We start from the raw sequence: 27,955 nt of genomic DNA, 5'->3' as shown, positions 1-27,955 counted from the left end.
CGCTAGAACCTCATCTACTTTGCAGTGACTGTAAAATGGCACGTTTTTCTGCGGTGTTTCCACTGTGGCCAAACTGTGGCGTATACACCACCCGGGGCTTGGGCTTTAAAGGGATTCTGTCAGGGCAATTTGGGACACTAAATAACCCACAGGTCCTTCTGTTGACAATCAGCAGACAAAAAAAGTCCTGAACGCACTACTTTTCTATCTTCTGACTTCACTAAATAAACACCAGACCCAATTATAATCAGTAGGAGTCTGTCGTGCTCCATATGTATCCACTATTATAACAGTGCACCTGTCTGTTGTTCTGTTCCTCAGACCAGAATAACAAACAGCACTCACTTTTCGAGGCAAAACAATCTTCACTTTTAAACCACAAATAAAATACAGCCAGATATGACGCATTTCGGCTAAACAGCCTAAACAAACTTGTCACATTTGTCTATATTTTGACAATAAAGTGAGGATTGTTTTTCATCAAAAAGTAAGCGCTGTTCCACTTGATTTAATCAGATGTATGACCTCCACAAATTTTACAGTCACTAAGAAGATGTGATGCCATTTCACTAACTGGTACAAATTGACATTGTCTTGGACAGAAAAGGTGGCCATAGATGTGGCCATGAAGCTTACATGCAAACTGCCTACAGATTACATAACATGTTATAGCTATCCTATAAGAAACCTATATATTTCCTATTTATTGATTTGACATGTTTACTTTAATCTGACTGTTGAGGTTAAAAGTTGCTTTATATAAAAACTAAGTCTGTGTCTGCTTCTCTTTTAGCTGCTTTTGTGGGTGTTTTGCACTGGTAAGTTGTATTTTTTTTTTTCCTCAAATAAAACCTATATTATATTGTGATGTCTTTTAATCCCCTACTTGTCTCTTATAGGCCTTGATGACCAAACCATTTTTTTTGTCTCCCTAGAGGGCTTTAACTTGTGTTCTTCTGATTGCTTTTATAATTTAGTAGAGTGCATTATCCTACTTGTCATTTTCTGACAGGCATTATATTAAGCCATGCCTTTGGCACAGCATAAAAGGAATGTACATAGCCAGCCATGGGGATCTTCATTAGGCCCCCAGCCGCCATGTAAAGACTTCGGGCCTCTGCAATCTTCTTCACGGGTTCTGATGCCTCCAGAAGGGAGCCCGCTTACTCCAAAGCTCCTTAGATGCCGCTTTCAATGCCGCGGTTTGTTGATGCCTGGCATTAGCAGCAGGTGTACTCACCGCCGGGCACCTGCTCCTGAAAATGCTTATATAATTCTTATATGCACTTATAGTACTAATTTATGAAAAGCTGATTAATCTGTCAGTTTGTATGTTACCATTTTTAAACCGCTTACCCCTGTAACGTCTTAGGGCTAGTTCACACGGGGCAAGAGAGCTGAATTCTCCTCAAAATCCGCCCCCTCACAATAGAGGTTTAGGCAGAACGTTAGCATTCTTTTTTTACACGGAAATCCGCGACGGAATATGCATACGCGGAATCCCCGTGTGAACTAGCCCTTAAAGGGGTTTTCCCATCTCAGTTTTTCAGCAGCTATGCCTGCAGTCTGTTCTCACTTTCTGTATTTCTCCCCCCCCCCCTCCTCCTTCTTGCTGCCACATAATACTTATACAGGTCAGATAATATGCAGATGCTTGCACAGAACCACTCAGTGTTATCTGTATGTTTACATAAAGAGATAACAGACCAGGCTTTATCAGCAAACTTCAATTAGCTGAACAGATTGTCCTGTGGCAAGAGCAGTGAGTAAGTGATGTCACTTGTGCTATAGGTCCCTGGTTATAGCAACGCCAGGCAAACCAAACAAAATTTCTAAAGCAATATATTCAGGAAAAGTCTTTAGTTTACATGTTACCAAGGATCCTTGATGAGATAGGACAACCCCTTTTAGATAGTACTCAATCAGTTGCCGTTGTGGTAAACAGAAGTTTTTTTTAAAGGGAGTGTCTTGGATCAAAAATTTTAATGCAGGCTGCAGGGGAGATAATAAAATGAACTAATATTTACCTGTATCACCCCTCCATCCCTGCACTGTTTGACCTTTCCCTGTCACTGATCTGTTTCTATACAGAATGGTTGCTGTGATGATGATCACATTGATGATCCTGCTACAGCCAAACACCACTCCAGGAGTTGATAGCTGCAGCAGTCCTGTCATTGTGATGTTACTGTTTCAGCTATTCTGTATACAAACAGAGCAGCGGAGGTGATTTGTCCCCCAATGCAGAAATGGAGGGGAGGATGTAGATAAGTACACACACATAACGGCTTATCCTGAAGTTACCTGAAATGACAGGTGTGCTTTAAGGTTTTATATTTCTATGTTTTTTTTTTATTTGCATAGGAGCTACATATCAACCCTTTTTGAAAATGACCGTCATTTTTCCCACCTTTCCACTTTGGAACGAGAGATGGCCTTCCGCACTGAAATGGTTAGTTTTTTTTTAGTTGTTTTAATTCAAACTACTTGGTTTAGAATTTACGAGTACAGTGACCCCAGTGACATTGCATTAAAGGGGCTGTCCGGGAAGAAAATATGATTAAAGCTAGGAAATGCTTGTTATATGAATAGATAAATATAACTGAGTATGTGTTTGGACCATTTTTACAATTTCTCGTATTTTCAGCCTCAAACAATACTTTCTAGTTTCTAGTTCCTGGTTGTGGGAGCGTCAGAGCTTTTCCAGACAGCCTCTCCCAGCATGTGTCCTAGAAGTTTTTCATTACAGATAGATAGATATTTGCTAAAGACCCCTGCATGGGTCAATACATGGTGTGTGATGCTATTGTTTAACCACTTCCCGACATCCGCCGTAATAGTACAGCGCTGCCGGGAAGGACTTCCTGCAAACCTCCGTAGTACTACCTGTGTGCACACCATGCCCTGCGAGTGTCAACCATATGTTACGGGTCACAATGCCCTGTAACACCCGTGATCGGAACCGGGTCCGATCGCGGGTGTTAACCCCTGAGATGCCAGCGGTCAAACATGACCGCCGGCATCTCAGGGGTTTCCGTTTATAATAGTGCCGATCGGCACCCCCCACGATGGTTTCGGGGGTGCCGGTGTTGGTAGTGGGCAGCCCGGGGTCTGATCAGTGACCCCGAGTCTGCCCTATCACTTTCCCCTCCACGTACGTGGTTGATCCTGCCAAAATGGAAGCTGTCAGCCCCGTGCGTGTGCACGGGGCTGAGAGCTTCCTGTACACTGCAATACACGTGTATTGCAGCGTACATCTAGTTAAGCAGAGATCAGAAAATCACTGCTTGAATCCCCCATGGGGACAGAAAAAAAAAGTTTAAATAAGTTTAAAATAAATTAGAAATAAATAAAAGCCCCCAAAATCCCATTTTCCCATATAAAATGTTTTATTATGTAAATAAAGAAAAATAGAAAAAAACATTACATATTTGGTATCACCATGTCTTCAATAACCTGAACAATAAAATTAAGACATTATTTATCACAAACGGCGAACATCATAAAAAAAAAACTTAGAAAACCGCATAAAATAATGATTATTCACCACCTTTGCCTTACAAAATGTTCAATAAAAAGTAATCAAATGGTCAGATGAAAACCAAAATAGTACCAATAAAAAGCAGAGGTCATCCTGCAAAAAATAAGCCCTCAACCAGCTCTGTCTACTTCTCAGAGCTACTTCTGCATGCAGGGTTCCTCTGTCCGCTTGAGAAGTCGGACATCTTCACTTGCGGACAGGGAAGGACGGGCACGGAGTGCAAAAGAACGCACCCGATGCCCATTGAAATAAATGACAGGTGTCACTGACACAGCTAGTGTCCGCTCCTAGTGTCTGTGACAGATTTTGAGCGGACACTAGGAGCGGACACTACCTGTCGGATACCGACGGTAGTGTGAACGCCCCCATAACGTTATGCTCACGGTGGGTGTGGCTAACTTCTGAAGTCATGTACACAATGAACGGCATATGATCAGGTCCAGTAAGGATGTGATTGCAACAGAGATCATTTTGGTCACACGTTTCTGCAAAGGGGCAGGAAATTTTCATTGGGTCTCGATTATTAAAAAAAATAAATAAATTCCACCACAATGTTTGTAAAAAAAAAAAAAAATACAGTATAATATCGGAAAACCCCTTTAAAAATATATCTTTTTTTTATAAATTACTACTAATACTATAAATATGTAGAGCATTTGCGCTTCTTTAATTCCAAGCTCAGAAAACCCCAGATGCAATGTCTTTCTCGGGAAAAATGCTGTTTAGAGTAAGGCTGTGTTCACATGAAGGAATTTGGGGGCGGATTATGCCCCCGAATCCGGAGCAGATTCCTCCCGGTATCCTCCTCCCATTGTTTTCAATAGGAGGCAAAGATCGCAGCAGAACGGGGAAAAATGAAACGTCCTGCTCAATATTTCTGTTGTGTCCACAGCTTCAGGGGTGAACCATGGCTTTCTGCCGCCTGAAGCGGTCGTCAGAAAGACGCCCCCCCCCACCGGAGCGGGGGGGGGGTGGAGGGGGGGTGCAAGCGGAAGAGGGCGGATGGGCCGGGCGTAGGGGGCGGAGTGATCGTCTTTAGCAGGCAGAGAGAGGACCTGCTCTCTGCCTGAGCGTGAGGGGCGGCCACTGGAGCAGCACTGCTCCAGCGACCTCCCCAATCCACCGCTCAGTGACGGTGACCCTGGACTGGCTTAGGTCAGCAAAAATGCCGCCCTCCCTGTGGCCCTGGCATAGCGCCGCCTGAAGCGGTCGCTTCAGGTCGCCTCATGGGAGGTGCGGCGCTGCACAGCTTGCAACCTCTTGCTGATTTAAGCTCATTCATCCGGGCCTAATCAGTAGCGGAATACCGCGTCAGAATGCCGATGCATCCCGTTGCGGCTAGACTGCAGCGAAAATGCCAGCAACAGAAAATTAAGAGGAATTCCACTTCATTTTCCGCCATGTATATACCCTAAAGAATCCCAAAAATAAAGCAAGTTAAGAAGTGTCAATTTGTGTATAAAAATGTAAGTAATAATTTATGTGCACTAAGCAGAAAATTTACTGAGGTATGATTGTAATTTTTCTTACAGGGTCTTTATTATTCTTACTTCAAATCCATCATTGAAGCGCCATCATATTTTTCTGGGTTGCATTTGATCATGAATGATAATGTTACAGAATATCCTAGTGTAATAAATACATTGAAAAGATTTAATGTCTACCCTGAGGTAAGGTGAAATGGAAGATGTTTGCCTAGCCTAGAATGTTAGTTTGTGTTATTTTATTTTTGTAACTCACTTGCTGATGCATTAAGTTGCAGTTGAGATTTCTTTTTATGACTGTTTTGTTTTATGTTGGGTTAATAAAAGTCATCTTTGAACAATTTTAAAGGTGTTGTCACACATTGCACAGTGCATGACTATTTCCCCAAGTCCCTTAGACTATAAATAAAGTGTCTGCGTACATGCTGAACCACAGCTTTACAGTTCTGTGAAAAGTATTTGATCCCTTACCGATTTACTTTTGTTTTGTGCATTTGTGAAACTTAAATGTTTCAGATTATCAAACAATTTTGAATATCGGACAAAGATAACCTGATATACAAAAAAAAAAAAAAAAAAAACGTTTTAACCCCTTAGCACTGAGCTCTGTAATAGTACTGCTCTGTAATACCGCGGGCACAGGAGCTGTGCCTGCAGTATTACTTCTGGCTCTTGGAAGTAACTCCCTTGATGCCGTAATCAATAGCCATCATGGGGTCGAGGGGCAAGATCGTCCCCCTGTGATAAGAGGTTGCCATGATAGCCAGGAGGCTGGGCCAAAACCTCCTTACTGCCAATGGACAGTTCCAATAGGAACTTTTGTGCAATGTTCTGCAGAACTAAGTATTGCAGCTTCAAGTCCCCTTGTCAGGCATGTAAAAAGTGAAAAATCACACGCACACATAGTAAAAACACACAAAAGTAAACTAATAAGAAAAGGGGTTTTTTTTAGGGAGCATTCACACTACCATCGGTGTCCGACAGGTAGTGTCCGCTCCTAGTGTCCGCTCAAAATCTGTCACGGACACTAGCTGTGTCCGTGACACCTGTCATTTATTTCAATGGGCATCAGGTGCGTTCTTTTGCACTCCGTGCCCGTCCTTTCCTGTCCGCAAGTGAAGATGTCCGACTTCTCAAGCGGATAGAGGAACCCTGCATGCAGGGTTTTTCTGTCCGCTTGAGAAGTCGGACATCTTCACTTGCGGACAGGAAAGGACGGGCACGGCGTGCAAAAGAACGCACCCGATGCCCATTGAAATATATGACAGGTGTCACGGACACAGCTAGTGTCCGCTCCTAGTGTCCGTGACAGATTTTGAGCGGACACTAGGAGCGGACACTACATGTCGGACACCGACGGTAGTGTGAACGCCCCCTTAAAAAAAACCTCCACCTTTTCTATTTAAAAATTATATAATACAAACAAAATTAAATAAACAAACATGTTCGTTATCCCCACATACACTCACCGGCCACTTTATTAGGTACACCATGCTAGTAACGGGTTGGACCCCCTTTTACCTTCAGAACTGCCTCAATTCTTCATGGCATAGATTCAACAAGGTGCTGGAAGCATTCCTCAGAGATTTTGGTCCATATTGACATGATGGCATCACACAGTTGCCGCAGATTTGTCGGCTGCACATCCATGATGCGAATCTCCCGTTCCACCACATCCCAAAGATGCTCTATTGGATTGAGATCTGGTGACTGTGGAGGCCATTGGAGTACAGTGAACTCATTGTCATGTTCAAGAAACCAGTCTGAGATGATTCCAGCTTTATGACATGGCGCATTATCCTGCTGAAAGTAGCCATCAGATGTTGGGTACATTGTGGTCATAAAGGGATGGACATGGTCAGCAACAATACTCAGGTAGGCTTTGGCATTGCAACGATGCTCAATTGGTAGCAAGGGGCCCAAAGAGTGCCAAGAAAATATTCCCCACACCATGACACCACCACCACCAGCCTGAACCGTTGATACAAGGCAGGATGGATCCATGCTTTCATGTTGTTGACGCCAAATTCTGACCCTACCATCCGAATGTCGCAGCAGAAATCGAGACTCATCAGACCAGGCAACGTTTTTCCAATCTTCAATTGTCCAATTTCGATGAGCTTGTGCAAATTGTAGCCTCAGTTTCCTCTTCTTAGCTGAAAGGAGTGGCACCCGGTGTGGTCTTCTGCTGCTGTAGCCCATCTGCCTCAAAGTTCGACGTACTGTGCGTTCAGAGATGCTTTTCTGGCTACCTTGGTTGTAACGGGTGGCTATTTGAGTCACTGTTGCCTTTCTATCAGCTCGAACCAGTCTGGCCATTCTCCCCTGACCTCTGGCATCAACAACGCATTTCCGCCCACAGAACTGCCGCTCACTGGATGTTTTTTCTTTTTCGGACCATTCTCTGTAAACCCTAGAGATGGTTGTGCGTGAAAATCCCAGTAGATCAGCAGTTTCTGAAATACTCAGACCAGCCCTTCTGGCACCAACAACCATGCCACGTTCAAAGGCACTCAAATCTCCTTTCTTCCCCATACTGATGCTCGGTTTGAACTGCAGGAGATTGTCTTGACCATGTCTACATGCATAAATGCACTGAGTTGCCGCCATGTGATTGGCTGATTAGAAATTAAGTGTTAACGAGCAGTTGGACAGGTGTACCTAATAAAGTGGCCGGTGAGTGTATGTATAAGTCCCCACTATCCAAAAATGGCTTTAATTATCCTGTACGGTGAATACTGTAAAAAAAAAAAAAAAAAAAAAAAAAATAGCAATGTGCTAATTACCATATTTTGGTCACTTTGCTTTCCCAAAAAAATAACAATAAAAAGTGATCAGAAAGTCATACATTCTGAACATTATAAGCAATAAAAATTACAACTTGCCCTGCAATGGCAACCCCTAGAACCCGCAATAGCCATAGTTCACGGCATCCAGAGGGTTAATCCGCCGGAATTGCAGTACCTTCAAATTCCGGCGTCTGGTCCCGGCCCTTGGCTGTGTAACCACAGCTGAGAGAAGTATGTACTGCTGCAGGTGCCTGAGCCTGTGGTATTACAGCACCTTACTATTACAGAGATGAACATTAACTATATGCTCAGCTCAACATAATAGTATGTCGCTGAGCGGGAATGGGATAAAATAATTCTGCTTAGAATAGAGGGCCAAAACCACTCTGCAGAGATTAGAAAATGAATTGCCAGTTATCACAAATCTTTGATGTCAGTTGTTGCCTCCAAGGATGCCACAACCAGTTATTAGGGGCGATTACTTTATCACATAGACCTGATTGATTTGGATAAATTTTTTTCTCTTTACAAATTTTCATTTTGTATTCATGCAGATTTTGAATATTGAAATTTGTTTAATAATCGGAAAAATAGAAGTACAAAAAAAATGCAAAAAAAAATTAATCTCCAAGGGGAAAATACTTTTTCACAGCACTGTATGTAAATTCCTCCCCGATGTTGTACAGAAGGAACAGCACCAATCAACTGATTGACCTAGAGAAGCCAAATACAAGGTGTAAGCCCAGAAGTAGCTCAGCTCTTATTCAAGTAAGATGGAGCAAAGCTGCAGTTTCCCATTATAACCACTACCGTGTACTGTATTTTCCGGACTATAAGGCGCACATAAAAACCTACGATTTCCTCAGAAATCGTAAGTGCGGCTTATAGTCCGGTGCGCCTTATATATGGATGGAAGCGGCGGCAAAGTCTGCGTGCCGCTTCCATACATACATAAAAGGCACCGTAAGGGTGCATTCACAGTACGGAACGCCGGCGTGTATCACAGCAGTACACGCCGGCGTTACAGCAGGGCTGCTGGACACTTCCTATTCATTTCTATGGGAGCCGGCATGCGAGCGCTCCCCATAGAAATGAATGGACAGACACTTTCCATTCATTTCTATGGGAGCTGGCATGCGAGCGCTCCCCATAGAAATGAATGGAAAAAGCAGTCCATTCATTTCTATGGGGAGCGCTCGCATGCCGGCTCCCATAGAAATGAATGGGAAGTGTCCGGCAGCCCTGCTGTCACGCTGAAACAGAACGTGAAACTTACCGAACGGTGCAGGGCGGGCGGGCATTCAGGCCTCCTCTTCCTCCGATGTCCTGACCACTTCCTCCGGCGCTCGCGAACTAATGGCCTGGGTGCATGCGCAATATCATAATGCTTCTACTACTGCGCATGCGCCCAGGCCATTATCAGCGAGCGGCGGAGGAGGAGGACGGAACATCGGAGGAAGAGGAGGCCTGAATGCCCGCCCACCCTGCACCGCTCGGTAAGTTTCACAACATTACGGTTGGGCTCTATCAGCATGATTTTGCTGATAGAGCCCTTCCTCGCCTGCCGAGCGCTTCCAATAGAAGCGGCTGGCACGCGGGGGGTTAAGCGGCCGCTGGCAAAGTCTGCCTGCCGCCGCTTTCAAGAACATATAATGCGCACCAGACTGCGGCTTATAGTCCGGTGCGCCTTATATATGAACCGAGACGGACTATAAGGCGCTCATGGGCAATGCGGCTTATAGTCCAGTGCGCCTTATAGTCCGTAAAATACGGTACAATCTGGAAGCTGTATACAATATAGGGTCTGTACCCTACTGGTGGTGCATACTAGCTATAAGGCCAGGAGCAAGCTCCTTTCCATTCTTTTAAATTGGAGCCAAACTGCTTCTGGTTGTATGCCTCATATGTGGCTTCCAGCTTTCTCATGTACTTGATGGGATATCCTATTCTAATTACAGTGCAATTCTTTTATTTATACTGTAAATTTCTGAGGAAAATTTATGAATAAAATGGCAATTTCGTATTACCAGTTTTGTGTCCCAACAAGAGCTGATGACATCCGGTCATTACTTCTGGTGCCAAGCTACACATAGACACACTTCTTTGATGAGGAGAATGGAAACTGCTCCTACAGTACCCCACCTCCCACACACAAATTGAGATTATTTATTTTTTTGGTGGGGGTGGGAATGAGGATTTCCATAGCTGTCAGGAGGCCTAACAGCCTACTGTAGGCCTTAATCTAATGGGCATATTGGTTAACGTACAATATGCTGCAATACAGAACTATTGTACAGGTGGTGAAATGTTCCCATATACCCTCTTAATTTGATAAAAGGAAACAAAAAAATAATACATATATATATATATATATATATATATATATATATATATATGATATTACTATTGAAATATTTTTATTTAAAAATTTCTCATTACTTCAGCTTCCCCAAATGAAGAATGAAAATTGTTCCAAGGAGTTACATTTACTAGAAAATTATGCCAGTGAAAACAAAAGCTTGACCTATAAAAAGGCATATCAAAAACATGATATCGCTGTATTTGTAATGACCCCTGAAAAAGATTACCATGTTATTATTAACACAAAGTGAATGTCATGTCATTAGAGCAAAACATAAAAATAATAAAGGAATTGCAGCTTATTTTTTTATGCAGCTTCCACAAAACATTATATGTACCCAAAATAGTTTCCTTTAAGGATGCAACTTGTCATTCCTTTGGCTATGTTGATTCAAAATAAAAAAATAAAAAAAACTTGCAGAGATAGGAGCAAGAAAAATAGTTGCTGGAAGCTTCATTCCCAAACTTGGTGGCACTCTTCAAGTATTAGCATACAAGCTTGCAGCCTTCCATCTTTATTTTTCAAAGAAAGAGCTAGTTTGCTTAGTAAGGTGAGGGCGGACACAAGTTAGGGCTCGTTCACATCTGCGCCCGGTCTCCGTTCTGCAGGTTTCTGTTTCCTGCACAAAACAGAGGCAGGAGATGGAAACCTGCAGGACTCTTTCATACCCATTCATTTGAATGGGTTTGAAAGATGTGCGGCGGTGAGCGTTTTATGCTCTCCGCCGCGAAACCAGTTTTTTTTATATCGGACACAGGGTCGGACATGCAGTACTCTGTATCCGGTTTAAAAAAAAAACGGTTTTGCGGCGGAGAGCATAAAACGCTCACGGCCGGACCCGGTCTGACAGGTTTCCATCTTCTGCATGCAGAAGACGGAAACCACAGAACGTAGACCTGAACGCTAGTGTGAACCTAGCGTTAGTAACAGATCACTGCACTGGCAGAATACACTAGGTGTGTTTAGAGTCTGTAGCCATGGGGAGGTTATGCTTAGAAACTACGCAAAGCGGTAGAACAGTTTTTAAGTATTACTAGTTCTAGATTTGTTACAGCATCCTTCAGTGCTAGCAGAATGGAGCAGCTCCATATTCTTTACTACTAGATTTATTTATTTATTTTAATCCCTTCCTGATTTCTAAATCACTATCCCTGTCCTATTTGCAAATATCACCAAAGGATGTGAAGATACAATTATACAGTATGCACTTTACTTAGGATGAGTGCACACACGTTATTTTATTTTGGGTGGATTTTGGTTTTTGTTTTTAGGCCAGATCAATAGCATAATTTTAAGGGCTGCGAAGCCTGTAGGCCAAGCCACCAACTCCGACCCCACATCTCGACTCAGATTTCTTCATAACTGGCTGACCGCTATAGGCAGGCAGGAGTAGTAAAGGTAATCTAATTTATCAAAAAAAAGCCAGTCATTGCATTCATATGTAAGTAGGTGTGTAACAAAATATTCTTATTATTCAATTAATTATTGTATAATGTAATTGAAAATAATCATTTTACTTTGAAGTCTGACGCTAGGTTCACACTAGCGTTCGTCTTTACATTCTTCAGGTCCGCTTGGGGACCCGAAAAACAAAAAGCTAACCCACTTAAAAAGCATTTACCCACAGACCCCACAAACTATAATAGGGTTCGTTGCATTTTTTTAAGCAAGTTCGGGGACGGAAACCTCTAACAGAATATAGGCACTGGTGTCAACCTAGACTTAGTCTGTAACTTTATTTCAGTTCAAGCTCCACCCAAATCTGACATGACTCCACGAGTCTGACCCACAGCCCTGGTCATTTTTACTCTGTGTATTAAACCATTCTCAAAGGGATTCAGTAAAGATAGATAAGATATGCTACCAGTGCCCAGTTGATAGGTGTTTACCTGACCTTTGTAACTCCACCACACTGAATTCTTGAATTAAATGGCCATGGTGCTAACTAAACGCCTAGCCATTTTGTCTCCTGTTGGCCTCCCAGTCTTGAAGGCTCAGTACTTGGAACAGTTTTATCCAGTGTTTGGCTATTTAGCTTTTAGGAGTGAATTAGAGGTAATCCCCCAGAATCCTCCCCAGTCCCACCTGCAGCACAGTGATCACCTTTTATGAAGTAGGCACAAAGGTCATCAGTGGACTTTACCATAAATGCATCTAATAGTTCCTTGCCAATGATTTCTGTCTAAGCAAACTTCAATAAATTTTCACCTACATGTTTATTTTGTTAAACCAACTATATTTCATTTTATTTTTGGCTATTTTCTCTGACGAATTAAGAAAGACAGAAATAATAAATAAAAACCCTCTTTAAAATGACACTTTAAAGGTTAAATTTACTGAATCTGTATGATTGTACGAAAATAATTCAATGTTTTGTTCTCATTTAGTTTGTCATTTTGTGCTGTATTCTGCTGCTGTGGTTTTGATTGCAAAACATGGCATTGATTGTTTAAAAATTGGCAAAGGATGCAGAAATACCACTTTTTGGCAAACATGTGCGGCCCCTATTACAAAGGCTTTCTCCACATGACTGCAAATCCCATTTTCCATGCAGGTGATCCTAGCCGGCTTGTTTCGCATTTTTACAACTACAATGAGTACTGTTGGCTTCGAGACCAAGATATGCTGGACAGTAAATCGAGGCAACGATCTCAGTCCCGTAGAAAGCTGCGAAGGTGAGTTACAGACATTATCCACAAGCCGGGGAAGAAAGTTGTTACGTTTTAAAGCAGATCTGTCATGGATGTGATAGATAAGGAGCTGCTGAGATCGATATGTGATTTATTCCAAGCTGTGCTGAATAAATTTGCAGTTGCTAATGAAAATCTCCACAGGCATTCTTTTTATCACTTGCAAGTTCTGTCTAGGTTCCGCCCCATAGAGTGATATCTCTTAATCACTAGATATAGACAGTATACTGGATCTTCATACAAAAGCTGACAAGTAAATCCCCCACTACAGATTTTTAAAGTATCACAATTTATTTTTTTTATTCTATGTCCATGAGATGATGTAAATTGTAATGAACGTAAGATTACCATTGGCTTTGTTCTGGTCCTTAGTAGTGTCAGGTCACCAACACCTCGAATCTCCAATTAATAGTTAATTTCATGTGTGAACAAAGTATCACTTTCCCTATTCATTTCTATGGGAGCCTGGATGTGAGTTTTATATGAATGTACAGAGAAACCTACTTACTGTCCACACAAAAGACACTGTATCAGCTTAAGAGTCAGGGTATTGGTCACATGACACAGCTGAGGACCAGAAGGGAGCAGACTCACAGCCACTGGTAAGATTACCTTCACTGCAACTTACATTATGTACTTTTCTAACAGGCCAGAGACTGAATAAAATTATGGGAGTGCTATTTTATCTGTAAATATACGGTGCAGAGTTTAGAAGAAATGTATCTATTAGCATCAGCTTTTCATGACAGATTACCCAGTGTTGTGGATTTTTGTAATGCTAAATTGCATCTAGAATCCACAACACATTATTGTACTACTCATAGCAGTGAGAAACTATGCAGGATTTTAGATTTGCAGCATTCCTATCAACCTGTTGATCTTATTTGCTGAATTCCTTTAATGTAGCTTGAAATGCCAATATAGTAGTTATAAACTTTTAAAACTCGATGTGGATTTATAACAACCCTGGTTGTGAACGTGCATCAGAAATGCACAATAGCCAGTGACTAAAATAGTACAAATGATATACACACCCATGCCGTTGTAAAAAGTTCACCTGGTAGATGCTGCACACCCAATGCGCAAATCGGCATAGCGTTTAATGCAAGCAGGACTTTAATCCCTGCATTTTTCGGGCAGAAACCCATGGGGACCACAGGTAACCGCTTTTTAAGTGGATTGAGTTTCTGTTTTTCGGGTTCCCAAGCAGACCTGAAAAACGGAAACCCAAGCGCAGGTGTGAACCTAGCGTTATATGTGTACAGGTGATTTAATATAAGTTGTTAAATACCATTCATATAGGAAACAAATACATTTTCCAAATGTGGCAAGCTGAAACTTTAGCTGTTGCCTCCAATGGGGTTTAGAGGATCATTGATTAACAGATACTGCTTTATGAACGGTTTGTCCGGTTGTACCAATTTTAATAGTTTATGTAACAATAAAGGGGTTGTGCAACTAATAACACTTATCCCTCTATCCACTGTTGTGGGTCCCAATGGTTGGAGATGATTTTTTTGGCACCTCTGTAAAAGTGAGTGGAGTACTTGTCATACATGTGCTCTGTGTTCTCTTCACATGGGGCATTCAGATGGGCTTTCAGGCCCTGTTATTCTGATTGTCAGGAGTCCGAGCAATCTGACACCACCCCTTTAATTTCCTTTGCTGCTGCTATTTTTTTTTTTTTTGAAGAATAAAAAGTATAACTAAAATCTGTTTTTACAGGCCTTGGAGATCCTGCCTATTTTTATGTCACACTGATCTTTATTTTGAATGGAGCAATGATGTCCTTATTCTACATATATGGAACATATTTAAGGTAAACATATTGACAAGTTGACCTCGCTTCTAATCCTCTGTCATACATTAATTCTGGATTAAGAGGTCAAAGTACTGTTTGCAAATTTACTTTGTATATATTGCATGTTGCCTGTTTGCAGATCACCTTTAGAAGAAGTTTGAAGAATTTCATGTGTTTTGCACCAAAGTATTCCAATTCAGATGTGTAGAACTAATATTTGGTGACACAAATTTCTACAAGAAATTTGCAGCACATCAATATTCCCTAACTGTATGGGTGGGCGATTATGACTTAAAAGTGCAATTAATCAGGGTTTTTATCTCAACTACAATCAATGGTGATTATTTAGGTCACCCTCCTTTTAAACAATTACCCTTTTACAATATGACTAAGTGTTGGACAAAGCTTGCCTGTAGGTTTTGTTTGATTCAAACACACCCGAACTGAAACTATTTTATTCTCTTCAGACCCCAAAGTATAATAAGCGGATGCCCAGTGGAGGTGATCAAACATAAAAACTGTGTTACTCACCTTTTCTGGGTTCTGACATGACTCCCTGCTGTCTTTGGCACTTCTGACTGACATCAGGGACCACTGTGATTGGGCCTCAGCATCACGTTGTGTAGTTGTGATGTATAGACGCAAGCTTTGAAACACTGCGTGAGCCACGTGACCTGATGTGAGGCAAAAAAGCCAAAGTCAGCAGGCAGTGTGTGGAGACCAGGAGAGGAGTAAGACAGTTTTTTATGTTTACTTGCCTCCCCTGGGCCTCCACTTATTCATGTTCAGTCTCAACAAAACTGCAAAATTGTATTCGAACGGAAGTAACATACATGAATAAAATAATAAAATCACATTGGTTAACCTGGTTGATGGTTATTTTTTGATTACTCATCCATCTATGAACCAGTCAAATATCTGCTCAAAATGTGACTGTCATTTTTAGTTTTCTTTTTTTTTCTCATAAACTTTTAGGGCAGATCATAATATTTTTTACATAATATTTTGTTAACCAATTCAGGCTATTTTCTGTTCAAATAAACCTCTTATCAGCTACTGGTCATTTTTGAAGAAAAACAGTATTTGGCTTTTAGATGCTGAGCACAGTATAGTTAGTATAGATACTGTGAGGTACAGCTTCTCCTCCATCCTGCCTGTTCTTACTGATTCTCAATTCATCAGATGTCGCAGTGCATTGGTTATTTCTACACTGGATTGGTATGTCCATGTACTGTTGCCTGGACCTAATAAAATTCCCAAATATTGGCACCCCCATTCCCTAAAAGAAAAAAAAAATTCGGGGATTTGGGTACACTTAAAATGTAACTTTTCTTAATTTTTCCCTAAAAGTCAATTGATTGTAGCAACGTATATAAAAGTTCATGAAAACATAGGTGTGTGTATGTTCCAACCTATTACACTGGATATATAAATAGGACTGAAAAGACAATTGGGACCTGGTTGATACTTTGTCCCTAAATTGACACACAAAAACTAGTCCCTGCTTTTCAATAGTGCTAGCAAGCCGCTATAACACCTAACCCTCAACAGAAGGTCACTACTGAATCTGTGACTTTAATTTCATTAGAGGGTTAATTCACACGCCAACCACAAACACCCTTTTATATTCAGAAGCAGGGGCAGGCTAAACTGGGGCAGGCTAGCTCATTTGTTTTACTAGCTAAGTGAAAAGCTACTGCTAATGACCCACATATAGGTAACACACAATACACACCACACATAAAAACGGCACATTGGTTGCCATTCAATACATTCTGCCTGACGCGTTTCTACTGAAGGTACAGTTCATCAGAGGCATTCAAGAACTCAAATGTAAAGGTAGCGCAATCACGGGCCTGGTGGCTGCCCGGTCGGCTCGAATGGCGGCTTACCATTCGAGCCGACCGGGCAGCCACCAGGCCCGTGATTGCGTGTGAATTAACCCTCTAATGAAATTAAAGTCACAGATTCAGTAGTGACCTTCTGTTGAGGGTTAGGTGTTATAGCGGCTTTCTAGCACTATTGAAAAGCAGGGACTAGTTTTTGTGTGTCAATTTAGGGACAAAATATCAACCAGGTCCCAATTGTCTTTTCAGTCCTATTTATATATCCAGTGTAATAGGTTGGAACATACACACACCTATGTTTTCATGAACTTTTATATACGTTGCTACAATCAATTGACTTTTAGGGAAAAATTAATAAAAGTTACATTTTAAGTGTACCCAAATCCCCGAATTTTTCTTTTCTTTGATGACTAATTCCAGTACACATACCTACCTATCTATTAAAAAAATATTTTTTGTCCACCCCCATCCCCTGCAAAAAATGCCTTCCCTACATGATTATAAAAAATGAATGCTATTCTACTACTGCCTTTACATTTTCAATTGACCTCTCCGTTTCTTTATAAATCGCTACAATAGCTTATGCAAATGATCCCCACGGAGCACCCTGGGCATTCCCCAGGGCCTCCGAGCATCCCTTCACATCATACCTTTCATCCCGCCCCTCTGCTGATTGTGCTTCGTCTGCCCTCCTCCTCTTCGGATATTCTGCCATCCGGATCATGCTCATGCAGTTCAGATCTCATGCATGCGCAGTTCCGCTCCATTCAGAGCAGTACTGCGCATGTCCGAGCACCATTTTAGTGTAGTTTGTTGGAGAACTGAGTATACTGAGCCTGTATTACCATCCTGTATTAGAGCACCTAAAAGATTGACAAACCTGCTATCATGAGTATTGTACAAGTCCCTTGTTTTAAAGTAATTTCTTATTAAACAGATAACAAGTGCTGAAAAACTAAGAAAAAAAAGACTTTTTCATGTAGTTTGCTTGTAGATATATTTGCTGGTATTTACCTGGTTATCTGCAGCTCTGAACAGTTGGGCAGAAATATTGAAGACATGCAGTAGGTAGGCAGTACTTTGTCTCCCTGCAGCCTTCATTTCAGCTACAGAATGACTAGGAGCTTGAGCTTGATACCACAGGGGTGGGAAGGGGTGGGGCTTAGCTCTCATGCTCTCATAGCCTGTATTGTTGTAATGGAATGTCATTGACTGTAATGGAAACGGCTCAGCTCCAGGGCATGAATTACACCATGGAGAGATGAGAATTATGTGTTTTGTTGTTTTCATTTACTTTGTGTAAGTCACACAAGATTCCTGAAAGGCAAAACTAGAGTCATCTGTCATAACTTGTATTGTTGCAAAATCTGATAATTCACTTTATCTGTTAAATTATAGTTAGTATTTTTTTTCTTGCTTTTTAATAGTAATACTGTATAAGAAATAAGAAGGGCAAGAAAAGTAGATGATGTGAGATATATAGGGAATTGCATTCTGGGTTTAATGCTCCTTTAACTTTTTATGAGTGTGGGGGAGCTCCTGACGGTCTCACAGTGGTGGTCCCACTGTGAGACCGTCAGGAGTTCCCCTGCTTTCTGGGCAGGGCTCTGCTATGCTTAGTGGTTTCAATTGATCTTCTACCAATCCCCTGAGGAACATCAGTGTTTTGGATGTGATATGCGTCAGTATGGAAGAAGATATTAACAGGGCAATTTTAGGGTCAGCATTGGGACCCTCCTTGTAATATGGTTCCCTTTCCATTTAAATAAATTAATTACAATTGCATCTCAACAAATTAGAATATCATCAAAAAGTTGTTTGGGGGTTTTTTGTGTTTTTTTTTTTTAGTTCTTCAAATGAAAAAATAAAACACATATACTATATTGAGTTATTACAAACAGAGAACTTTTTCAACTGTTTATTTCTGTTAATGTTGATGATTATGGCTTATAGCCAAGAAAAGCCCAAAAGTCATTATCGCAGAAAATTAGAATAATATATAAAACCAACTGTAAAATAAAATATATATATATTTAACACAGAAATGTTGGACAATTGAAATGTCTGTCCAGTAAATGCCCTCAATATTTGGTCAGGGCTCCTTTTGCATGAATGGCGGCATCAATGCGGCAATGTAGCATGGAGGGATCAGCCTGTGGCACCGCAGAGGCGTTATGGGAGCCCAGGTTGTATGATAGCAGCCTTCAGCTCGTCTGCATCGTTGGGTCTGGGGTCTCTCATCTTCCTCTTGACAATATCCTATAGATTCTCTATAGGATTAAGGGCAGACGAGTTTGCTGGCCAATCAAGCACAGTAACACTGTGGTTATTAAACCAGGTCTTGGTACTTTTGGCAGTGTGGACAGCTGCCAAGTCCTGTTGGAAAATGAAAATTCTATCTTCATAAAACTTGTGGGCAGAGGGAAGCATGAAGTGCTCTAGAATTTCCTGGTAGATGGCTGCGCTGACTTTGGTCTTGAAACACTGCGGACCTACAGTAGCAGATGATATGACTGCCCAAACCATCACTGGTTGTGGAAACTTCACACTAGACCTCAAGCAGCTTGGATTGTGTACAGCAGCCTCTCCACTCTTCCTCCAGACTCTGGGACCGTGATTTCCCAATAAAATGCAAAAATTAGTTTAATCTGAAAACACCTTTGACCACTGAGTAAACATTCTAGTTCTTTCTCTCCATAGCCCAAGTAAGGCATTTTCGGCGTTCTCTTCTGGTCATAAGTGTCTTGACACATGGAGTGCGACACTTGTAGCCCATGTCCTGGATACGTCTGTGTTTGGTGGCTCTAGAAGCATTTACTCCAGCAGCAGTCCATTCCTTGTGAATCTCCCCAAATTTCTGAATGGCCTTTTCTTAACAATCCTATCAAGGCTACAGTTATCCCGGTTGCTTGTGCACCTTTTTCCACCACACTTTTTCTTTCCACTTAACTTTCCATTAATTGATACAGCACTGTGTGAACAGCCAGCTTCTTTAGTAATGACCTTTTGGGGCTTAACCTCCTTGTGGAGTGTGTCAGTAACTGCCTTCTGGACATCTGTCAAGTCAGCAGTCTTCCCCATGATTGTCTCACCTACTGTACCAGACTAAGGGACCTTTATTAAATCTTAGGAAGTCTTTGCAGCTGTTATGGGTTAATTATTCTAATTTTTTGAGATAATGACTTTCAGGTTTTCCTTGGCTGTAATCCATAATCATCAACATTACCATAAATAAGCACTTGAAAAAGTTCACAGTTTGTAATGACTCAATATTATTATTATTTATTTATATAGCACCATTAATTCCATGGTGCTTTACATTTGGGGGTTACATACAATACACAGAATATACAGGTAGATATAACACTAACAATGACCGACTGGCACAGTGGGGTATATAATATGTGTTTCACTTTTTCAATTGAATTACTAAAAAATAACAACTTTTTGATGATATTCTAATTTATTGAAATGCACTTGTATATTTTAGATGGGTATTAAATGTTAAATGTTTGTCATATAATTGTGGATCTTTGCTTACTTGTGAAGTTGGCAGGAACCAAAATTTGTTGGGTTGGATATTTTCTACTGTCTGCTATGAACTGTGGTATATGGGCTAGACTGACATTCCTGTGAGTGATTTTTGTATTGTGGGCATGTATTTGTACTACTAGCACACATCCACAAAGAGTCTGTCAATTCCAGTTTTTAGCACTTCATTGATATTGATTGAGTTTCGTCTGTCAATTTTCAAGTGTCTGGTTGTTCATGTGTTTGGAATAGCTTGAGCAGGAGTAAGGCTTTAAAAAAAAAAAAAAAAGAGCCAAGTCTGCTTTGTTCTATTGATTCCACAGCACTGCTTTACTGTGTGACTTGGAAATTGGAGCAGACAGACTGTTATATGCATTTCTTACCACTAGATGGCAGCATTTTCCTGTGGAATAGGAAGTGAAATCTTTAGTAAAATGTTTAATATGCTCTTTGTATCCCAAAGGAAATGGATGTTTCAGAATGTTGCTTTTTAATTAGCTGGCAAAGTGGGTTACAATTAATCAGGGATGAGGTGTTTCTATAATATGGAGCTTTGGATCACTTTAATCTTTCATTTTCCACCCATAACATATTGCTGAAACAAACTGATTATGTAACTTTGACTTTGAAAGTAATATCAAAAAAACCTGAGAAAATCTGCTTTAATTGAACTGTATCACTTTAACGAAAAATATCATATTTTGTTTCTTTATCAGTAGATTTTTCAGGACCTGTCTAAACTACATTGTATTATGTTTTTCTTTAATAAACTTGCATTTTGTCATTCCGCTGTTTATTATTAACCTGACAACATTGTAGTGCGTCCCTACATAATCTGGCACTGTCGGCAACAATTGGACAGTGTGAGCGTGTGCAGGGATGACACCCCCAGATGCATGTCAATCAATATATTCATAAATTTATTAAGAGGAACACCCAAGGAATGGTACAACACAGATTTAAGAAATTGTGATTAATCTCCAATAAAAGGATTCTCTGGGGACAAAAATAAACTGGAAAAATTTAAATAAGTTTAGGATACATACATTTAAGAGGTTTTCCAGGCTACAAGTATTGATGACCTATCTTAAGAGATCATTAATGTCAGATAGGTGGGGGTCCAATAACTGGCACCTCCAATAGAGCAGGAAGCTGTGTAGAGACTGATCCTTTTCAATACAACTTGCAATCATTTCAAGTGAACAGGAGCTGATTTTTACTTTGTGACCAGACCTGTTGATTTTTTTTTTTTTTTTCAGTTAATTTTATTAACAAAAATACATTAGCTAGAGACAGACTGCCATGCCAATACACTTACAATGAGGCAGTTATAATAAAGATCACCATTAGCTCTATTTAGTTAACCAAACCAAACACATGTATGTAACCAGTTACTTAGGCCCGGTTCACATCTGCGTTCAGTATTCCGTTCAGGAAGTCCGCTTGAGGACCCCCTGAACAGAATACTGAACGCTTTAAAAAGCTGTGAGCGATGAAAGCTCACAGACCCCATAGACTATAATGGTGTGTGTGTGTTCCGCGCGGTGTACGCACGAATCATACAGAGAAAGGTACTGCTTGTCGTACTTTTCTCTCTGCACGACTCGTGTAGACACTAACGCAGAAAACACATGGACCCTATTATAGTCTATGGAGACCGTGTGGTTTCATTGCTCACGGCTTTTTAAAGCATTCAGTATTCTATTCAGGGGGTCCTCAAGCGGACTTCCAGAACGGAATACTGAATGCAGATGTGAACTGGGCCTAAGTAAATGCTAGTGGGTCACATGATGATCGTTCCCATGTTTGATTCTATTCTGTTAGCTCATGGTTATACATACATAGGACTGATCCATGGGTTATACAGTTTATTGTGCAGAACAAGATGTGTATTGATACAGTTAATGTATGTGAGTAGAATTATAAATACATGTTTATTAGAAAATGTTATGCTATACCAATAGACAGATAAATAAAAAAGCAGAATACTGTTTTTCTTCAAACAGGCCTGTTTCTAAAGGGAATCTATCATTGACAAAAATGTTTTTTTTTAACTAAACACCATTTATTGTAGCCTGTATAAAAGCTTTTCCAGCAGTACCTTTGTTTTTCAGATGTACCCTGTAGATTTTAAATAAACTCACTTTTCTTCATTATCTTCAGCCTTCTCAGGGTGCACAAGGGTTGTATACTTTCACCACAGAGCACAGCCGCATCATCCTCTTGGTCCTGCCCATGTAACGTTATGTGCCGTCCTCTTTTCTTTCCTAAATCTTCCCCCAATCTTCATACTAGTGTGGTCACTGGCATGCTCGGTTCCTGAAGCATACTGCCACTGCTTCATTTGGCCACGAAACAAAGTGGCCATGCGTACTGCACATGTGCGGGATTTGGAGCAAGGAGGCGGTCAGAGCAACACTGGAATGCTGGTGACAACACTAGCTTGAAGATTGGGGGAAGGTTTAGAAAAGAGAAGAGGACAGCTCATAATGGCACGTGGCCTGAACCAGAAGGATGACGCAGCTGTGCTCTGTAGTGAAAGCATACACTCCATGTGCTCCGTGAAAAATCTGCAAAACAAAGGTACTGCTGGAAAAGCCTTTATAAAGGTTACAATACATGGTGTTTAGTTAAAAAGGTTTTTGCCAATGATAGATTCCCTTTAAGGGGCTTTAGTGCTAGGCTCAGAATTCCAGGACCACCAACACTATTATTGTAGCATATTGATATTGTGCTGGTGTGAGTATGGAGACACACAGAGCTGTTTATTTCTTGTAGGGTTAACTCTAACCGAGGGCAAGGTATACAGTATTGTAATCTGTCAATAATGCTTTTTAGCACATATTATTCACATTCTGAATGTAATTCTATTCTTTTCTTTTTTAACTCTTTGCAGTGGAAGTCGGCAGGGTGGATTTCTGACGGTCCTGTGCTTCTTTTATAATCATGGTGAAGTATGTATGTTACTTTGTACTTCTAAGCTCATTTATATAAGGCTCCCAGGCAGGATATTTTATTTCTCTACAAAAGACACTTATGGAAGCAGCTGCTTAGTATGAAGCAGAACGTGTAATAGGTGCTCAGCCTGAGGTTGGACAGATTTGTCTTGTCTTGGTCTGGATGTAAATTGCTATTACTACCTTCCCAGGAGAGATGGAAATGCTCAAGATTAGCAGTCAGAATTGCATTGCAAAGTGGTCTTCTGGGGGTGTCGTTTTCCCAAAGAAGATGACTAGTATGCATAATAGAGTATATGGTAGATAAGGAAATCTGGTCTAGATAAGTGGGTGGCCCAGAGTTGCTCTATTGGAAGGGTTTCACTGTATGTTGAATAATAATGTCTTATATATAGCAAAAGTGCTCAATACTTTTACTTTTCTGATGTGACTTTGTCATTGCATTTGCTTCCTTGAGGGCATACTGGGTCACATTGTACAGATGATGGTATCCATTGTATTTGTATGTCTCTGGTTTACGAGGTCACTTTTGCATCAGTATTTGTAACCCAAAACTAGGAGTGAAACATGGAGTAATGTGAAATGGAAAGAATTACATCTCTTTTGTATTTTAGAACCACTCTGTTTTTTCACTAACAAATACTGATGGTAGAATACTGACCAAAGTACTGCTGTATGAAAGATGCCTTGGCAGGATTATGTTTTAAATGAAATTAATGCATATACTTGGTTTGTGTTTTCGTATTATAAAATAAGGCTCAAATTGTGATAAAATTAATGAGCTTTGTTTATAAAGTACAGGCCACTGTGTACGTAAGATTGTTAACAATTGATTATTATTGGGGGTCTCCAATAAAGTCCTAACTTTTGTAATAGATCATTATGGCAGCCACCAGTTAAAGCACACTACACTAGGTGGTAAAATGTAAAAATTACTTTTTATTTTTATTTCTTCTTAATTTTATAGAGCACAAGAGTAATGTGGACTCCACCTCTCCGTGAAAGTTTTTCGTATCCATTCCTTGTTCTTCAAATGTCCCTCTTGACATACATTCTAAGGTAATTTACTTTTCACCTTTATCAGAAGCTGCATGTTTTAAGGCATAACTAAATTTATTTTCATAGTTAAGCAAACTTTATTTACTTTATTAAAGGAATTCTATCATTTACAAAGACCTCGTCGGAATAGCCTTTACAAAGTCTATTCTTCTCCTACCTTTGTTATTCTGATTCACGCTGCTGTTCCTGAAAAATTTCTTATTTCTTCCTTATGTAAATGAGTCTTCAGAAAGAACAGGGATCGTCCCCTATGCTACCCAAAGACTCTCCAGTGACACCTCTGTCTTGTTCCTCCGCCAAGTCATTAGCCGGCAGAGCCAACTGTGCATATCAGTTCGGCCATTTTTCTGTGGCCTTAAAGACGCTCATGTAAGAAGCCACAGGAAAATGGTCGAACGGACATGTGCAGTCGGCTATATATACATTACAGCTTGTGCTGCAAAAGATTCTTTTAGACACTGCCATACACAGAAAAATTACAAAGTTGCAGATATCAGACTATGGCAACTAAAATAATTTTTTCGCATTTTTTGGATTTTTATGAATGTATTACAACCTATAAATTTGATATCGCTGTGATTGCACCAATCCAAAGAATATAAGAAAAATATCTATTTTTACTGCACAGTAACTGAAAGCCTAAATTTGACATTTATACATGGAAGACGGTTATAGTAATGATTTCTCTGCTTAGTTAAGTAGTGACCTTTTGGATTATTATGCCTACATAGCAAAATTCTCCTTAAAAATAAAAAGATTATTTTTACTCTTCCTATAAAAATGTGCGACCTCTAACGGTATAGTTTATTTCCTGTCTGCAGGTATTTTTCTGAGGCACCTCAAGAAGGGGATTGTTTTCTGTTTGCCTCAAGTGTACTTTTGGTGGCTTTTGTTTGGCTGGAGCGAAACACATGAGGTTGGCGTTAAAGGGATTCTCCTGTTTTAGGTTAAAGGGATATTCCGAAACCCAAAACCCTTATTTAGATTCCCATACCAGATGAGCAAAGCAAGTTAGCAGTATAATTATATTACCAAGAATGTACCATTTCAGTAATACATGAATTTGTTCCAGTAACTTCTGTTTATGTTATGTGTACCAGTTCCTATAAGCCTTTGCAGCTCAGTAAATGGTCCTGGATGCCACACCATCACAAGATATGGGCAGGCTTTCTTCAGTCATAGATCTGCTTTGCATGGATTGGCTGCACAAAGACAGAGTGGTAACATTAGAAGGTTTGCCCATTGTTGATAAGGTCAGAGTTGTTTACTGAGCTTGGAAAGTATATTGGCCTAGTATATATAACGTAACGTAAGCGGCAGGACAGATTTTTGCGTCGCTAGAATGGTACATTTTCAGTAATTTATATTGGAAACTTGTTTGTTTATCCTCTAAGGGAATAGGAACTGGGATTTGGGGTCTAGGAATACCCTTTTAATTTTGCTTAATCACTTTATTAAGGATAAGAGTTAAGTGTCACATCATTGGGCTTCTGACTGCTGGCACCCCAGTGATCAGGAGGATAGGAGACTAAAAGTCCCCCAAATCCTCTTTGTAAGGCATCAATACTATTTCGTCACCAGAGCTCCATTTACTGCTAAAGGAATCCCGGGACTTCATTTGTGTGACCTGAATATTATTAACCTTTCTTTTTTTTTTACATCACTCTTATAGTTGGAAAGTAGAGTCTAGTATGAAAAAAGCAATATTGCAGCCACAGCACTCAAATATTTGCTTAGTTTTTCTAACTTTTACTTTGCTGATATTTAAGTGTTACTTTACATTATCACATTAGTAATTGTTGGTGATTGCCATGTAAAGTCTGCTGAATGTGGGATTATTAGCAGAAATGCAGAAGTAGACATCTTCTGCGCTACTTTTAGCATGACTGCACAAGAGCTAATTTTAATCTTAAAAAATCTATTTTCACACTTAAGAAAATCTAGGGCATGAATGAACCAGACTGAAAATGTTTTCTGCTATTTGTTGAGTTTTATAAGTTAGTATAACTTGTTTGAAGTTTCCTGTATGTTTACCTGCAGATGTTATGTTTGGAGTTATTTGGCTTCATCATCACACTTAATTAGTCCTTGGGGAATCCACAGACACAGCAGTATATACAGCAGATTATGCGCTCCGTACAGTTACAGACATTTCAGAAGGATTTAGCTATAGGGCAGAGTCATTAGTTTGACCATTTTCACGATCGAAATGGTAGCTTCTGCGTTGATACTAGTCCAAATAAAATATAGTTATAACGTACTGTAAGTTCACTTGAAAGGGTTGTAAGGTTTATTTAAAGGAAGTCTACGACCTCCCCCAAGCATATTTAATTGTCACCACTGTGTTTCAGAGCACATAACAGTGATAAACACCATACCTTATTGTTAAGTATTTCACTTTTTTTAAGACTGTGAAGAAAAACGACTTTGAAGATTGGTGCAGTGGAGGCGGGCCTTCAGCTCTCTGAGCACTGCTCTTGCCGTTCAGACCCCTACTATATTCTGCCTGTGCCAACCTATGCACTGGGAATTTATCTTTCCACTGCATGACATCACTCATCCTACTTGAGCAGCAAGAACGATGAGGCTCGTCCCGAGTAACCAGGTCTCATTTGTACAAGACATTTTTCTACAAAAGTGACATAGATAACATATATGTTTAGTTTATTTGCTTTGTAATGTAGTGGTAGCAATAGCTTCCGTTAAAGTTTTTAGGTTTATTAAAAACGTTTTTCAGGATTAGTGGAGTATGGGGGATATCGGGAGCCATGGTCACTGGTACTAGCACAGTGTACAGAGCAATAAACACACAGCTCCGTCCACTCTGTGGTGGACAGTTTTGGTTACCGCGGGTGATTTCCTTGAGGAGAATAAAGCTCCGTCATGAGAAGAAATATTTACCCATACTATACAATGTACAGAGTTGGGCACAGCTCCATACCCTGTGTGGTGGCTAGGCGCAGCTCAGTAACAGCACCCAGCCACTTATTAGCAGTTTTTCTGCCTTTGCAAGCCAGAAGTTACTTTTTTCTTTCCTAATGTGTGTATTGATGTCACAACCGCTTCTCCATTGAAGTGTATAGCGAATGCAGTGGCTAGAAATGAACTAAATTGAAATGAAATGATGGTCACTTTGACACCTTTTCCCCTCATACTTTTGGCTCCAATTTATAGTATACTAGCGGGAGGACCTGGCTTCGCAAGGGTATATTTCATTTTTTTGTTTGTGTAGTGGCCCTTTAAGAATTGCCCAGTTTTGCATTTGTTTATTTTGTATGTTGTTTGTGTGTGTGTCTCTGCCTGCGTGTTGTTGGTGTCGATGATCCGCCTATATTCAGCAAATTGCTGCCGTCGATGGTTTGTCTGCTCTGGTGTTTCGGCAACTGTCAAGCTGGCCTGCCGCTGAACTCATTCCTCACACTTTGCCCGAGATTGTTCCAGAATCTCAGCAGCTTGCTGGGACACCGTGTAATGAATGTGTTGTTGGCACCGATGATCCCCCTACTCAGCTCCGCTTGAGGGGAAATCTGTTGACTTCATAGCTCTCGTTGTTTTAGAATTTTGCAACAAATTAGATTTTCTTTTTCCAGGCATGTTTAAAAGTAGCAAACTGCCAATTTGGATTAAAGGTGTTTTCCCATCCAGTGTGTCAGCAAGTTGCTTGGAGCTGATCAGATAATATGCAAATGTATGTATACAATCCACTGAGGGTTAGGTGAGTGTTTACATAGAGAGATAACAGACCTGGCTTTATCAGAACCTGAGATAAGCTGCTGCAAGAGCAGAATGCGAACATAAATTCATAACAGTCGTGAAGCCATGTTATTTACCGGGATAAAGCCTATGCCTATGTTTTAATCGAGGTTACAAACTATCTATGTGCCAAATTTCATT

General features: G+C 40.4%; 1 protein-coding gene across 1 annotated transcript in view; it reads left to right on the top strand.

Annotated features, from left to right (window-relative positions):
- DPY19L1 (dpy-19 like C-mannosyltransferase 1) overlaps window positions 1-27,955 on the top strand; it is a 139,051-nt gene that overhangs the window by 27,451 nt on the left and 83,645 nt on the right. Inside the window, exons 3-9 of the mRNA XM_075271215.1 lie at window positions 794-818; window positions 2,365-2,452; window positions 5,074-5,211; window positions 12,731-12,851; window positions 14,592-14,685; window positions 22,942-22,999; window positions 23,970-24,061. Coding sequence (XP_075127316.1) covers window positions 794-818; window positions 2,365-2,452; window positions 5,074-5,211; window positions 12,731-12,851; window positions 14,592-14,685; window positions 22,942-22,999; window positions 23,970-24,061 — 616 coding nt within the window. The remainder of the gene's footprint in view (window positions 1-793; window positions 819-2,364; window positions 2,453-5,073; window positions 5,212-12,730; window positions 12,852-14,591; window positions 14,686-22,941; window positions 23,000-23,969; window positions 24,062-27,955) is intronic.

This window comes from Leptodactylus fuscus, chromosome 4 (assembly GCF_031893055.1).
Source record: "Leptodactylus fuscus isolate aLepFus1 chromosome 4, aLepFus1.hap2, whole genome shotgun sequence".
In the NCBI taxonomy this organism is placed as follows: Eukaryota; Metazoa; Chordata; class Amphibia; order Anura; family Leptodactylidae; genus Leptodactylus; species Leptodactylus fuscus.
This window is presented reverse-complemented; position numbering and strand designations above follow the sequence as displayed.